The sequence below is a fragment of the Dermacentor andersoni genome, chromosome 6 (genome assembly GCF_023375885.2).
Source record: "Dermacentor andersoni chromosome 6, qqDerAnde1_hic_scaffold, whole genome shotgun sequence".
NCBI classification, from domain to species: domain Eukaryota; kingdom Metazoa; phylum Arthropoda; class Arachnida; order Ixodida; family Ixodidae; genus Dermacentor; species Dermacentor andersoni.
The window spans coordinates 22816523-22831403 of NC_092819.1; the positions used below are offsets into that span (position 1 = coordinate 22816523).

The 14881-nt window shown below is 48.8% G+C and overlaps 1 protein-coding gene across 1 annotated transcript in view; it reads left to right on the forward strand.

Moving 5' to 3' along the window:
• The first annotated feature begins 284 nt into the window (after positions 1-284).
• The window catches only part of LOC126521366 (uncharacterized), a 30556-nt gene continuing 15959 nt past the window's right edge, over positions 285-14881 (forward strand). Inside the window, exons 1-15 of the mRNA XM_050170049.3 lie at positions 285-1228; positions 2725-2829; positions 3316-3615; positions 4124-4321; positions 4636-4816; positions 6677-6802; positions 7699-7886; positions 8671-8955; positions 9684-9857; positions 10126-10397; positions 10748-11000; positions 12008-12299; positions 13002-13204; positions 13842-14104; positions 14655-14733. Coding sequence (XP_050026006.2) covers positions 1223-1228; positions 2725-2829; positions 3316-3615; positions 4124-4321; positions 4636-4816; positions 6677-6802; positions 7699-7886; positions 8671-8955; positions 9684-9857; positions 10126-10397; positions 10748-11000; positions 12008-12299; positions 13002-13204; positions 13842-14104; positions 14655-14733 — 2925 coding nt within the window. The 5' untranslated portion in view covers positions 285-1222. The remainder of the gene's footprint in view (positions 1229-2724; positions 2830-3315; positions 3616-4123; positions 4322-4635; positions 4817-6676; positions 6803-7698; positions 7887-8670; positions 8956-9683; positions 9858-10125; positions 10398-10747; positions 11001-12007; positions 12300-13001; positions 13205-13841; positions 14105-14654; positions 14734-14881) is intronic.

Below are 14881 nucleotides of genomic sequence, written 5' to 3' on the forward strand. Positions count from 1 at the left end.
GCTATTATTTGCTGTCACATGACAAATTTCTCTTTACCTGTGGTGTTCCGTGTTATAAGAAAATGCATTAATTTAATAACGAGTTTAAAATAGGCAGGTTGCAATATACAACCAGCGTTGATGTTTACGATCATGTGGGCACCATACTAGTGACTGATTGGCCGTTTGCTAAAATACTCTAATCATCGTTAGCGGCCTGTTTTGTGCCCACTGCCGGACAAAAGCATCTCCCAGCGGTCTCCAACAACCACTGTCTTGCGTCAGCCGAGGAGGAGGAGGGAAAAAAACGTTATTTTGACAAGAAATTTGGGATCTCCCAGGCGCCCCTGGGTCCCCGCACGACCCTACTGCACTCAAATGTTCATGTTTAACATATCCATGACGCTGGCAGCTCAACTCCTCCTTATGCCTGCAAAGCTCCTAATCTCATAACGCCACCAATTCCTCTGCAATCCTCGACTGTCTGGGGTTTTTTTTTTCGGGGGGGTGGGGGGATGCAATTACATGCAAGCATGCAAACCCGATTCATGCAGATACGTATTCCTTTGGCAAGCCATTTTATTACTCTGGAAGACCACCGGTTATAAGTTCTGCTCATCACGTGACCTGTCAAACGTCCCTATACTTCTTAAATTCAGCTAGAATATCAACTACACCCTGGCTGCACTGTAAATTCCGCCATGTTGGAATTTTTAGCCGATCAGAGAGGCCGTAGCAGCCCTCTGAGCCAATCAGAGCTGACAAGATCGCGAATTTCACGATTAGCGGTGTTTGTAAACGTTCCGAGTAGCACTCCCTCGCTCTAATTGCACTCAGAAACTATTAATGTCGAAATATAGACCACATATAGACTGCTCCCACGCATGACGCGTGCCGTCACCGCGCGAAACGCCGCCCAGTGGACCTGTACCCGCCGTCGTTTCCGACCCGGTCCGAGGTGGTCGGCATCTCGGAGCCAGATGTCGCCCGGCCCGTGTTCCGCGCCGTGGCCAAGGACCGCGACCTCGAGGACACGTGCGAGGGCCGCGAGCCGTGCGCCTGCGCGGTAAACAGCTACGGCATCGTGGCTGGCAACCGGTACCAGCTCTTCTCAGTGGACAACGTCACCGGCCACGTGACTCTCGAAGACCCACACCACCTGGTCGAGGGCGTCCCCTTCCCTGTCACCTTTGGCGCCTGGTCGCCGGGCAGCTTCGAGAACGACACCGACCCGGACACGACCATGCAGGTGTGCACCGAAGTGTCGTTGTCATTGCTAGTGTTTAAAAAATATAAGAACAAGAGCTTATTAGAGTGACGTGCACATTGCAGATGGTGCTTAGAGAACAAAATAGAGAGTGTTTATAAACTCGCTACAACCTGGACAGTTTTATAAGAGCATTGTGGAATCATCATATCGTGCATTAACCGTGCGTTGTGTGTCATCTACAAGAGACCGAGGATTTGCACCGATGCACTGGGCATGCTTCAAGGGGATATTAATGACACGCAAGGGAGCAGTAAAAACTAGTTTATATTTACAGCCGAACGCTTTCAAGGTAGGAACGTTCACGTACCTAAAATAAAAAATTACCTGAAGGTTGAAACGGTTGCACTCAAGTGAAGGTTGAATAAACTGCCGTTTCAGAGTTGGCTCATCGTAAAAGCCTAGAAGCAGTCCTTCAGTAACCAGCTGTCTGCCCTGCCCACGCACTTCAGCTTCCTCCCAGCAGGTTAAAATGGTCATAAAGATACCGCCTAGGCGGCAAGCATCGATGCCACCAACATGCAGCTTATCTGCGCATATATTACGACGCAACAGTCGCGCATCTCCGGTTCCAGAGCGATCACTTTGTCGTTTATGTTTCAACACGCTATTTGTGTCTGTTTAGAAGAAGGTTGTCTGTGCACGTGGCTTCAGAGGCATCCGTTCTCTAGCGTAATGTGCAGAAGTATCATAGTTCGACTAATCTTTGTAAAAGTATATTAATGATGGTTTGCCAGCTTTAGCTGCAGTGACAGAGGAGAGGTCAGTACTAAAGTGGCAATAATTGCAAGCGGCCTGCAACAATGCTGGCGTTAGGATTACCGGATCGGCGGTGGTTTATGTCGTAAATAATACCACGATAGGGGCTGTTTAAGGTACAGTTTGGATCACCCTTAACGGGAACGCCTAAGTGACAATAAAACCAACACAGCAACAGTATTTCTTCAAAATTATCGGATAAAGATGTAGTTAATGTGAGGCGTCAGAGATATATCTGTGTTTTAACGACATATAGTCTACGGGCATTTGTGTTACGCCTCATGTTGTAATCGATAGATGGAATGCTAACTAGATGTCTCCGTCAAGGCAGGATCATACTTTGTGTCTTCGAAATATGAATACAATAAACATTGCTTTCTTTCTTTTTTGTGTGTGTTCGAGCATCTAAACGTGGCTTCGGAGCTAAGAAATTGTGATAATAATCATCTGATTGCAGCCGCGCTCTTAATCTGCTTAGCCACTGCCCAGATTTCGCCCTTCAAAATTCAGCTTGTTTGCTTGGCTGTATTGAATAGCGCTAGAGGTGTGTGGTAAAGCTAAAACCAGGTGCGCGCCTGTCGCTTTAAATATAACTTATGTAGGCCAAATTTGTGCTGATAACAAGCTTGCTCATGGCGCTCAGTGGTAGCTAAAGTGACAATCTCTAGACAAAATCTTTCGTGCTAAGTTTATTGCACTTCGTCGATTCCACGTCTCAGGTGACCTTCTACCTGGACACAGCCGAGGACCACGAGGAACACAGCCACGCGCTGACTGGCGACATTGACAGGGCTCGCCATTTTCACAACCGCACTAAACGCCAGGTGGGGGCTCACCACCAATGAACTACTTACGGTAGCTCCGTTCCCGGCTCCTGCTTATTTTAAATAAGCGGATACGTCCGCGTCACGGCATCTTCGTGAGGGTAGTAAATAGTCGACGAGTTTGTTTCCGTGATCACGTCGTGTGCAGCTGCCAAACCCTAATTTGTTCATTCATCACCTATAGCTTTGTTTTAAATCATCACTCTGTTTAGACATTTGAAAATGCATTTTAAAACATGTCACGTCACTTGAGTCTTCTCGTTGAATATCAGCAGTTATCAAAGAGACGGCGACAAAAGTTGCCGTGTTCATTAAATCATTAAACAAACCGATCAAGTAAATCAATATCGCAGGCAAAAGTCTAACGTGGTGAAGCGAACTTGACAGTTAAATTGCGCGGTACGTCAGACGGTACAAAATCGCACCCAAAACACATACTTATACTATACACACGCCACGAGTGACGGCTGCCGTACGGTCGCACAGGCGCCGCCTTCGTCGACGGACTCGGAGAATTACCGGACCGACTTCAAGCTGAACATCGTGAGCGGCGACCCGGCCTCCATGGAGCTGGGCCGCGTGCTCGAGTACGAGCTACAGATCACCGTGCCGCCCACCGAGAGGCTGGACCTCCTCGTCGACATCTTCACCAAGGACGTGATCGCGGAGAACTACGTGCCGCCGCTGGCCATCTTCGACGTGAAGACGGACCTGCCGCCCGAGATGACCTTCAGCGTCGGGGAGCCCGAGCCCAAGATGATCCTCAGTGAGTCCCTGAGGAACGTGGTGAGTGTCGCGGCCTGTCAGCGATTGGAGATAGCAAGTTCCTCCTTGCTCTATGGCCCACATTTTATTTCTAAAACAGAACAGGTCTTTCTTAAAGCACTGCTTGCGGTGGGTAGCCCGAGTCCAACTCTTCCAGTGGATCACTTCGAAATGCGTGCATTACTGTCTCGATGGATCTGAATATTCAGCCGAGAAAATAACAAATTTTGAGAACATGCTGTAAGTCCGGAATTGAATCCTGGCAGAAATCAAGTCACGTGCGTTTACCAGAAAGTCTCGCCACATATTTGCACCCAAAATGGGCTGAAAAGTACCTGGGCGTTCCAGTAAATCCCCCTTCTCCACAGACACGAGAAAGTTTAAATAACAGCAAACTTCCCTCACTGCGGGGCACACTTAAGCGGGACGTCATGCCCGTGATAAGCTTAGACTTTCGCTTTTATCATGTGCTTGGCCGAAGCATTTTCCAACGGCTGCTCGATTAATGGCGAACGTCATCACTTCCCAGTATGATCGGGTGGTGGTGGAATTCGGCAACATCATGAATCCGGACACCAGCAGGAACATTCTCGTCCGCTTCTCAGTGACCGCCGTGCGAACACGAATGACGTCTAAGACTCACTACGTCACCGTCGGCGCCGAGTTCGACTTCGAGACGTACGTCTGGGTCGGCCAAACAGAAGTCACCGTTAACCCGCCCAAAGCGGTGAGTGCACCTTTTGTGATGCTATGAAGCACTTTTCATTTTGTAAATTCCCTATCTTTCACAATAAGCAATTCCTTACGTCTGCATCCCAAGTTGCACTTGTACAACCCATGGCGCTGAAGTAGAAAATACTGGATTGATTTGACTACATACAGTTTTTCAGCGGGCATTCGTATTCTGTTCATCTCTGTTTTGTCATAAATAAATTGCTGTGGAAAAGTTGACACAGAGAATGCCTCTCGGGCTACTACATTTCTATCTGTTTTAAACACACACGAAATGAATACTAATGGCTCAATGGTGGCTCATGGCAGAACGAGGACGAGAAGAAGCTGGAGGTCGATGTGAGTGGGCCGAACGAGATCGCGCTGGACAGCGCAGGCATCTACACCGTCGACATGTACCTCAAGATGCGCTCGGACCGAGTAACCATCTCCGTCACGGGACCCACCGACCTCGAGGACCTGCTCGCTGTCGGAAACCTTGGGGTCTCCAGTGAGTGTCCGCTTAAACCACGAGCGTCTTGCGAGGCAAAATACACGAGTTCTTTCACTACGTTGGACGTGGAGCTCTTTGCACGCTTGTGCATGTTTTCCTACATTTGCGGTAGGCAGCAATTATGAGCGCGGAAATTGGCTGAAGCTGTCAGTTCGCCACTGAAACTTCCCGTATGCATTCCAGTAATTCCGTATAGCTCTTATGGAATTTTTACGAAATTTATACGGAATCTTTATAGATTCCGTAAGAAACTAAAAACTATACGGACACACACGGCATTGTTGGAAGGACATACGGATCGTTACAATAGGGTTCATTCGTCCGTTCGCAACTATCTTAACCTGTGCAGCCGCTGCGAGGCTGGTGATGTCACGCTCGGAGACGGGGAGGGCTCCTTGAGCTTCGCAGAACTATAACGCGCAGATGCAAAAGAGAGGGGACGGCTCTCGCGCGGTATAGTTGTGAGGCTCCATATATCACATCCTAAGCTGCCTATGCTGAGTTATTACTACTTAAAACGAGTTCGAAGACGGTAACGCGGCCTACAATGCGTGTACGTGTAGTCGCATAAAACTCACCTTTGCTTTCTGTTTGCTAAAGGGTGCCCCGAGATAACCCTGTACCCATCGACTTTGGTTGCATCGTACGTAGAATTATGATCTAAAATGAAAGAAGAATGCCTGCGTGATGAAAGCGACGAGTAAATACGGCGCGCTCGAAGTTCCCGAAGGAAAACAATATTACAGTCGACTCTCGGTAATTCGACCTCGGCTAGTTCAACTTCTCGCTTAATTCGAACGCACTGGGAACGCACCGTACATTGGCATTGAGGACAAACTCTTTTAGTTTGAAAGTGAAAGCATGCCGTTTCGCTCAAATCGACCCCCGCCGGCATTCCCTTGTGTGCCCGCGGTGGTTACTAAGGCAAGAAAACGCAAGAAATTCAGCAGATAGCGCTACTGCTTCCCGAGGCGTGAAGCTGTTTGACTTTTCTTCTGTTTTACTTTTATTTTCAGAACACTCAGAACTTTACTTTTGCTTTCAGTTCAACGCAAAGGCAGCGCCTAAACATGTAGGCGCTCGTTGCCGCGTGCAGGTTGAGTCGCGCTTCAAGAGCAAAAGCAGGAAGACATCACAAACAGCTTCGGGCAATTATTATTTATTATAATTATTACTTTTTCATTTGCATTTGGCCGCCGTTTCTAAATTCGACCTTTTGGATCATTCGACCACATTTTGCTGGCAGGCGAGAGTCGAATTAACGGGAGTCGAATGTATACACTGCAAGAGTCCTGTTAAATATACTTATAGCAATTGTTCTCATTCCATTCCGTTCCCATTCTATTTATTTCCCTACCCCAACACAGTGTATATAGCCGGTATTTATACTGGCCATTTCTTATTACTCCTACTTTTACATCTATTATTATCATCTTCGCTTCATTTATGTTTCTCTCGAGCACAACCCTTTTTCTACATTTAAGACGTTGCAACGCGTCCACAACCACTCATCTGTGCGTTAGCTTCTACAGGTGATGTTGCTGTTACGTGAACCTGTGAAAGAGTTGCACATCTGTGCGTGTGTGAGTACACCAGCGAAATGTTGTGGAAATATCTGCTGAGTGTGTACTTCCTTTCTACAATTACTATGGAGCAAGCAGTAAGTTTCGCCTACTACATCGATCATATATTAATGTATTAAAAACATTTATCGTGCTTAACCGTGCGTGTTCCGTTACCATGTGGTTTTATTTTTCGCTGGAGGCTATAGAAGGCGCGCTTGTGCTGAATCTGAGCGAATGTGAGGTGTCGGTATTTTCCAACGCGCAATCTCCAAGGCGCATTATTGTTCTTCAGGTTTCAGCGAAAACTACCGGGCCGTTCCCAACGATATCAACCACTACAAGACGGAGCTCACGCCATCGGCGACGAAGGAGACCTACAGCGCTGCCAAAATCGACATGGGCCTCATCACAAGCACTGGTATATTAATTGGATTTTCTCTCATGTGCAAAGCTCAAACATATTGCAAGATCTACCACACGACGCCTTCCGTTAGCCATGCATAAATATACGTGACAAAGGGGCGGTTCTTCACGCGCCTACTTGCGGCTCGCGGCTGGCTACTCTAGCACCGTCCGCTGCGTCATAATCATGCAATATTGTATATTCTTTCCAAACTACGTAAAACTTACCAACTTATACTTTCGCGGTCCACATAAACTTGACGTGTGTTTTTTAGCAACGAGGAAAAGCCGCATAAGCAGTCAGAAGGCTAACTCTGGCATTGAAATTTGAAACAGCAAGCTCTTCTGTAAATATAGTAACTGCGTAAAGAAAATTTTAAAATTAACGTAGACAAACTAAGAACACGAAAAAAAAATATATTATTAGTCAGGACGTATTGTTGGGCTAGTTCGTTCACTATAGCGGCAAACGGTGCCATAGAACGCGAGGAACAATAAAGGGAGACAGGGACGATTACAAGATGACAAACGGCGCCACAGAATACTAAGGACAAGAAAAGGAGGCAGGGACGATCACAAGACTCTTGTGGCCGTCCCCGCCTCCTTTTCTTGTCCTTAGTATTCTGTGCCACCGTTTTCTAATGTAATTATAGTCATTAACAAGCTATAACGCGACCTATGCCCTTCTGGTGCTGCTTTCTCAAACGTACCCCCCTCCCCCCGCCCTCTGCTCTTGAGGCAAGATACAGAAGAGCATAGTGCCGCACAATTCCCGTGGTCTATAGAAAACCGGCGTCGACGACGTCGTCGAGGGCCATTAGCGACGCGCCTATTGCAGAATCTCACTTGATATGCGACCTTTTGAACTGCCTCTACGAACGGGTGAGCCTTTGCCCGTGTGTTCTTTTGCAGGCTCGATCTACCAGAAGGCCCGAATCGACGAGAACAAGATCAGCTTCACGTTCGCTCTGTTCGCCCTGAACAAGCCGGAGTACGTGGGCGAGACCAAGACGGCCATGCTCGAGATCACCGTGGCCAACAAGGTCATGTACAAGGAGCCCATCTACGTCAACCTCACGGACATCAACCTCGACGAGCCGGTTGGTATCGCGCTCTGCAAAGCAGGCTGCACAGACACTCGCCACGGTTGCAGCGTTTCCGTTGTTGCCGCAAAGTTTCCTTCTTCTTCTTGCTGCGCCTGAATTCTTCGCAATCGTTCGTTGCTTCCGTTGCGTCAGTAAGCGTGTTGTTGCAGCTGCGATTACGATAGCGGCTGTGGTCCGATACGCTTGTGCACGACGTCGGAGGAAAGAAATATGCATCGTCGTCACTGTTTAGTGAGCGAGCATTGCTGCTGTTGAGCAAGCTACATCCGATTGGAACCCTTGCCATGTGGCACTGACGAGCGTTACGAATGACGAAAGGACGATGAAAGCGCCAAGGGAAAACGACAAACATTGACGCAGCCTCAGGGCTGCAGTGCGAGACTTTATGCCTCGAGGCTCCGCGCTATTGTTCTGTCGCATTATCCGGCTTAGAACTCGCCACTAGACGTGCTTAGACGTACTAAGCACGTTCTAGTGCTTACAACTATGTCTAAGAACTACGTCGACGTTTGCTTATTGGTCTGATTTACTAAAGATAAACAACTCTTTGCATGCAGTGTGGTTCATTCTTAAAGGAAACACCTGAGTAATATCAGGCCACTATATACCTTCGATTTCGTTGTGGAAGGGTGACTGAAGGGTGACTGGTCGACAGGTGCTTATACCAAAATATTCTCCAGACCTTATACCGAATATGAGCTGAAACCACTAGTGCAATATTATGTGTTGCGTTTGAAGGATGGACCATGTATAGTGTGCCTCCATGTACGCTACGCAGACAAACAACATCGAGGACGTCCTTCCGATAACAGAGCTGACAAAGACAACGCTAGGCAGCCTGCTCAAGTTTACGCTCCACCTGAACGTCACTTCCGGCGGTTTCACGGCGATCCGCGTGATGGCCGAGGTCGATCCCGAAAGCCCGATGCAGCTGTGCTCGGCGCGTTTCGACCTCGAGGAAAGCGGCTTCAACTTGCCCTGGGTTAACACCAGCTCGGCCGAGGCTACGCTCGAGAACGATCACTACGTGGTGGACCTCGGCCGCGTGTTTGTCTCCCACCAGGTCAGCTGCAGTTGATCGTTGTACTACTCGTAATAGGGTTCTCGTGCCTCACGAAGGAAGCACTACACTACACGGTCCCTGTAAAAATAACGTCGAACGCTAGATACCCATCAAACCAGCTGGTAAATATTTTTTTGTATATGACGTGTAAATTGAAACGAAGATCGAAGAAGTAAACAATATACGGCGCAGAGCTTTATTGAAGTTACGCGAAAGTTGCTTCAAACCCACTAAAATATTCAACAGAAATCGTTTTACTGGAGCCTGCGAGCCTTTTCGGAGCGGCCATTACTACTGCACTACCGTACGTGTCGCTTTGTACCACAGCTAAACCGAAACACTTCCGACTCCTAAGCTCGACTAACTTAGACGGATATGTTTCTTTCTTTTTTTTTTTTTACCCTCTGGTGTTAAAGCTCTACATAGCGTTGTAAAACCGCATCCAAATGATGGGGGTCTTAAACATGAGCGAGGAGGTACTTACCCTCACAGCCTTCTCCCCTATCATAGCCCCCAATGATATACATGTTTCTCTCTCTCTCTCTCTCTCTCTCTCTCTCTCTCTTTTGTTTTCTCGTACACCGATTCTAGTATCTGCAAGCACTTTGTGAACACCGCCTCGCCTTTCTACAATAAGAGTCGAGACTGTACAAGCCAGTCAACCCTTGGCGTGTTACTGATTCGTATACTCTGAGACGAGCACGGATTTCTCGTTCTGCTATGTGCAGCGTACGGTGAGTTCTGCCCGGGAGAACACTCTGGTGCTGGAGGTGTTCGTGTACGTCGACTACACGATGGACGTGAACCTCAAGGAGGGAAACCTGTTCCCCATCAAGATGAAGGTCGGCAAGGGAGACGACGGGCTGCTCGTCCCTTTCGAGGCGCTCACCCTCGAACCTAAGGTAGGGCGCGCAGAAGCCGCATGATTCATAACGTACGCTCTAAGGTTGTTTTTTTATCCAACTGTGCACTTTTCATGAACAGTGCTTGTTAAAGTTAGAAGGAACTTAAGAAAACAGCCTTTCATAAAATCCACGTATTGGCAGCGCTCTTTACTCAAAAAACGCCTCTCTAGAAGACTCGTAAATACTAGCTCGGGTGACGCTCAATAACCATATTTGCGGTCTGCAAGTGGCACAGTGTCGTGAGTGCCGTCGACTCTCCTTTCAGCGCTACATGTACAACCCGGACGTGAAGATCTTGGACGCGGTCGGATGGCGGGAGCTGTACGTGAGCGGCGCGGTGGCGCTGGACGTGGTCGTCTCGATGCCAGCGGGCTCGACACACGCCAACATCACGGTGGACGTGACGGGCCAGAACAACCCGAGCTTGCCCGGTCTACACGTGTGCCGCGCCAGGCTGTCCTTTGTGGGCCGAGCCATGCCCTGTCTGCAAGCAGTACGCGACACCATCAACATGGAGGGTGTCAGCTATCCCAAGCTGTAAGAAAGCGTCCCGCATTGCATTTCTAGTGCGTGCGTGCTAAAGAGAGGATATATGTGGCCCTCTTTCTGCCTCCGTTGCCTTGATTTGCACTGATTCTTTAAAAGATGCAAAGTAAGCATGCAAGTTAGTAAGCTGGCAATTAAACGAAAGAGGCAAGTGAATGTGTGCGAGAGTGACTGACAACGAACGAACGAGTGAGCAGGTAAGTAAGGTTGGTAGGTGATTTAGTAGGTAAGTGTGAGCAAAACTATAGCGAGTGAGTGCGAGAGGAGCGAGTGAGCGAATTAACAAAGTACGTGAAGGAAATTAAGCGGAGACTCTTCTGGTTCATCTCCGTCAATCGCAGCAACCCGGCCCGCAGCGACACAGACTCGGGGCAGGTGTCCCTGGGCACGGTGTCGCACATTCCGAAGAGCCTGAACAACCTGACCGAGAGCAAGATGATCATCAACTTTGTGGCCACCATACAGGACGACGCCGAGTTCGCCAACGGGGCGCCGTACGGCATCGTCACCACCGTGTCCATTGGCGGCAAGAGCGTCTTCACCGAGGAAAAGAAGTTTGCCGCCACAAGGGGGCCCTCCAAGGACTTGCTACGGGTGCGCTTTCATGCACCTTCAAGTTCAAGTTCAAGTTTATTGCTATTGCATGTAGAAGAAACGGGCTTACACATTATATACAGCATCAGGGGGTCCCAGAGTGAGAAACTGCCAGGGGGACCTCCTATCATTAGTGGGTACATAAGAGTATTAGAGCAGCAAGTAGAGGGCGAACAAATAAACAAATAAACAAAACAAAAAAGGGGGAAAAACGAGTCAAGAAATATAATTCTTCCTACCAGTCCTATCCAGTCCTATCCTACATTCGAGAATACTTCCCAGCTGGCCCATCTAGCAAGCCTGGTTTGATTAGAAAGACTGAAAAGCTCTGTGGAAGACATTACGGTGTACTGCGGTACCGCGAGCTAATTAGCCATTGATGTTGTGAACTTCTCCCCTGCATGTCACTGAATGACTGCTGGGTTGAAGAAGAGGTTGGTAAAGATGGCGTATAGATTCAGCAAGTTGAACGCGCAATTTATCCCAAGTCTCGAGTAAACGCCTAAAGACATAAGCACGATGAGACCCACGTCTGTTTTGAACCACCACTTCACCGCGATGTATGGTTTACGAACGTACGATGACATATGCAAGCGATGAAGACAGTTTTAACGAAATATAATTAATTAGATTATCATTTGTTCTTAATAATAATGCAGTAATGGCCCTCCGCCATCTTCCGCTTTTACCACTACCCCACTTACAGAGTAATTATTTGTTTTATTTCTGCAAGAGTATCACTCTCCGAAACATTCACTAATTTTCACTAACCTGGACCTTTGAGATCTGTTCGCAACGTACACGGAAAAAAAATGACCACTCGGCAGAGGCAAACGATTAAAATGAAGCGAAAGACGGTGACAGTTGTGTAGCGCGGTTTACTTTTCAGGTACAAATATTTCGATGAGACGCGCCATTCTTACACTCCGGTGGCTGGCTGCTCCTTTCTACTTCACGAAACGGACCCTTTGCTGACGCCTGATGCCCCGTCGCACGTTCTGGCGCAGAACAACCCGATCTTCGCGTACACGCGGCCGCTGTGGACGTCGCCCATCGTTCCCGGCATGGTGGCCGAGTTCGAGCTGGTGCTCAAGGCGCCGCCACGCAGCATGGGCCTGTACCTGGTCGAAGTGAGCACGGCGAGTACCGACGTGAGCGTCTGCGTGCTCAAAATAAAGTCCGTGGGCGACACCATGCCCTGCCTGGACCCCGACACGCCGGCTACGTACGCGCTCCACGACGATCCCAACGACGGCAACAAGAGGGCCTCCATCGCCCTGCAGGCTCTCGCCAACGTCGGTGAGCAAGATACTTTCTGGCTCCTTTGAGGCCACGCGAGTTCAGCATCATCGGCTCCTTAATTTACTTCGTGAAAAACGAAAAAGTGCATGTTAAAAGTGCGACTGCACAGTGGTCGAATGCTGCGTCCTTGTTTGAGACCTTCGCTGAAACATTGGGCTCAAAATTTAGCACTGAATTTTTTTTTATGCGAACGATACTGGTATGGGCTGAAGTCGAGTGACTGCGTGTAGTACTCATTTATTAGTGTCAGTTGAAATGGATTGATCCCAACGCACATAATGTGGGGCTAAAGTAGGACAGCCGGTCGTTAAGAGATATTCTCTGTAATACCTTTCGGCTATGGTATTGACGAAACTTCTCTTATGTTAAGAGCGTTCCGTCATTGGCCAGGGTTTCGACGCTCGCCATTTATGATAACAATCGACGTGATAGCGGTGAAGACCATGACCTATCCCAACTAAATAGAGAGAGAAAAATAGAGATCAAATTACGCCGGAAATGTTGTATCTTGTAACAGTAACGCTGGAGTTAGACATTCGTGAATATATTACCAAGGACAACCAAGAGGCGATGGCTGACCTGGGGAAATGTGTAACCACACTCTTGAACAGTCATTTAGAGTCCATTTAACCCCGCGCTGTCATCGCTTGTTAAGACCTTCATCGCTGCGGCGGTTGACGGGCTGTCGCTCTCGCTCAGGCACGTACCCCATGCGAACGGTGAAGGACCTGGACCCGAACACGGTGGTGTTCTCCGTCATGATCCGCGTCAAGGAGACGGCCACCAAGAACAAGGCGCTCAAGTGCCGCATCTCGTACGGCTCCAAGGGCAACTTCGAGGAGAGCCTCACCGTGCCCGTGGCCAGCGGCGCCGCCGCGCGGACGCCGCAGCACGACGAAACGGTGGGTGCGGTGTGCGCGCCCGTCCCACTCAGCAGACTGAATGATGCGTCAGTGGCGGCCGGGAGTAGGAATCGCACGTGTTATCAATATCGCCAGGGCGTAAACAACCTGATGAATGTTGTCATACTTGGACAGCCGATCAATGATATAGTAGGTAGGGTTGAGTGGGGTGCCAAGCGGGGAGGTCGTTGAGAGTTTCTGTACGTTTCCTGAGCAGAAATCTAAATGGAAGGGGAAGAAACTGCCGTACGCTTCCGCGTATTTCAGTGTACATATCTGAACTGATTCCGCTACGACAGTTGCGCTGATAGTTAACGGGAAAATGGTGCTTCGGTTATAGCTGCCCATGAGCGATCGGAGCCACAAGTCCCCGTCAGAAGCACGTTCTTAAATCAGCTGAGTATAGATCGTATAGCAGCGCAGTGCATTCCTCACGGTTACTGGAAGACGGGGCGACTCCACAACAAGCAGATGCAGAACGGCAAGAAGCGCATGTTCAATCCTTTCAGTTCTTTCCGGGCTTCTTCTCTATAGTTTTCCAGTGACCCCAGACCAGTTATAGCTCCAACTGTCGGCCTTATCGAACAGCTCATGTGATTAGGAATCAGTGATGACCCATCGCCGTCTGCCTGCACAGCTCGCCAAGCCCCCTCGGCAGATGACGATCAGCCCCCACGAGCCCACCTTGCACAGCCTCGCGCCTGGGGCGATGCTACTGGTGACCCTGTTCCTCGAGCTCGAGCCGTTCACCGCGTCTACGCTCAACTTCGACCTGACGCTGGACGAAGGGGCCGCCACCATGGACGATTTCGAGCTGTGCCACGAGGGGGTCTCGCACCTGGGCATGAACTACCCGTGCGTCAAACCCAGCCAGTGGAGCAAGCTGCCCGTCAACGCAGCGTGAGTTGTTGCGCCTGAAGAATTGTCGCGAAGAGCTCAGAGTCGAGTGTTTCTTATGGAAAACATTATCCCTTCCCCATCTCCGATGTAGTGCAATGTCGACCGTACAGAAGCACCATTAACGACACATGTCAGCCCAACTAACCTGCTAGCCCTCTTCGACAACGCTAAGCTTTCGCACTACTGAAATTGCCCCTGTAGAGGCACTCGCCTTGCAGACTCATTAGTTGTGGCACTCTGTTACTGGGAAATGTAGCTTTGTTACAACCGTTAACTAGAGCCTGGAGCAGACTACGAGTGTGCCTTGCATACATGGCAGGCACTTGATCGAGGAGCAACATGTGCCCGTAACACAGTGGATTGCTTTTCTGACCATTGGAAATAACACTAAGGCTAAGTATGTCAACGTGCTCAGCAATGATATTTGTTAACTATCAACACTTAATTTAGCCATAAGTAATCTAGTTAAACTGGCCGCATTCTCTAGCAGAGCTATGGCATCCCAAATCTCCTTTATAACCTGCAATTTTTTTCTCACTTTGTCCAACAGAAAAAGAATATTTGGGCACTACGACTTGCACCTTATCTGCAACTCGTACATCGAACGAAAGACTGAGGAAGAAAACATGGTAAGAACACTCCCTGCTGTTCGTCAGAAAATGCCGATTCACAGTAACACAAACGTGGTGTATCAATGCAGTGTGGTAAATTACGGCAATTATATAATATTCGTACAATTTGCGCAGAACTTTCATGATTACGCAGAAAGGGGATAAA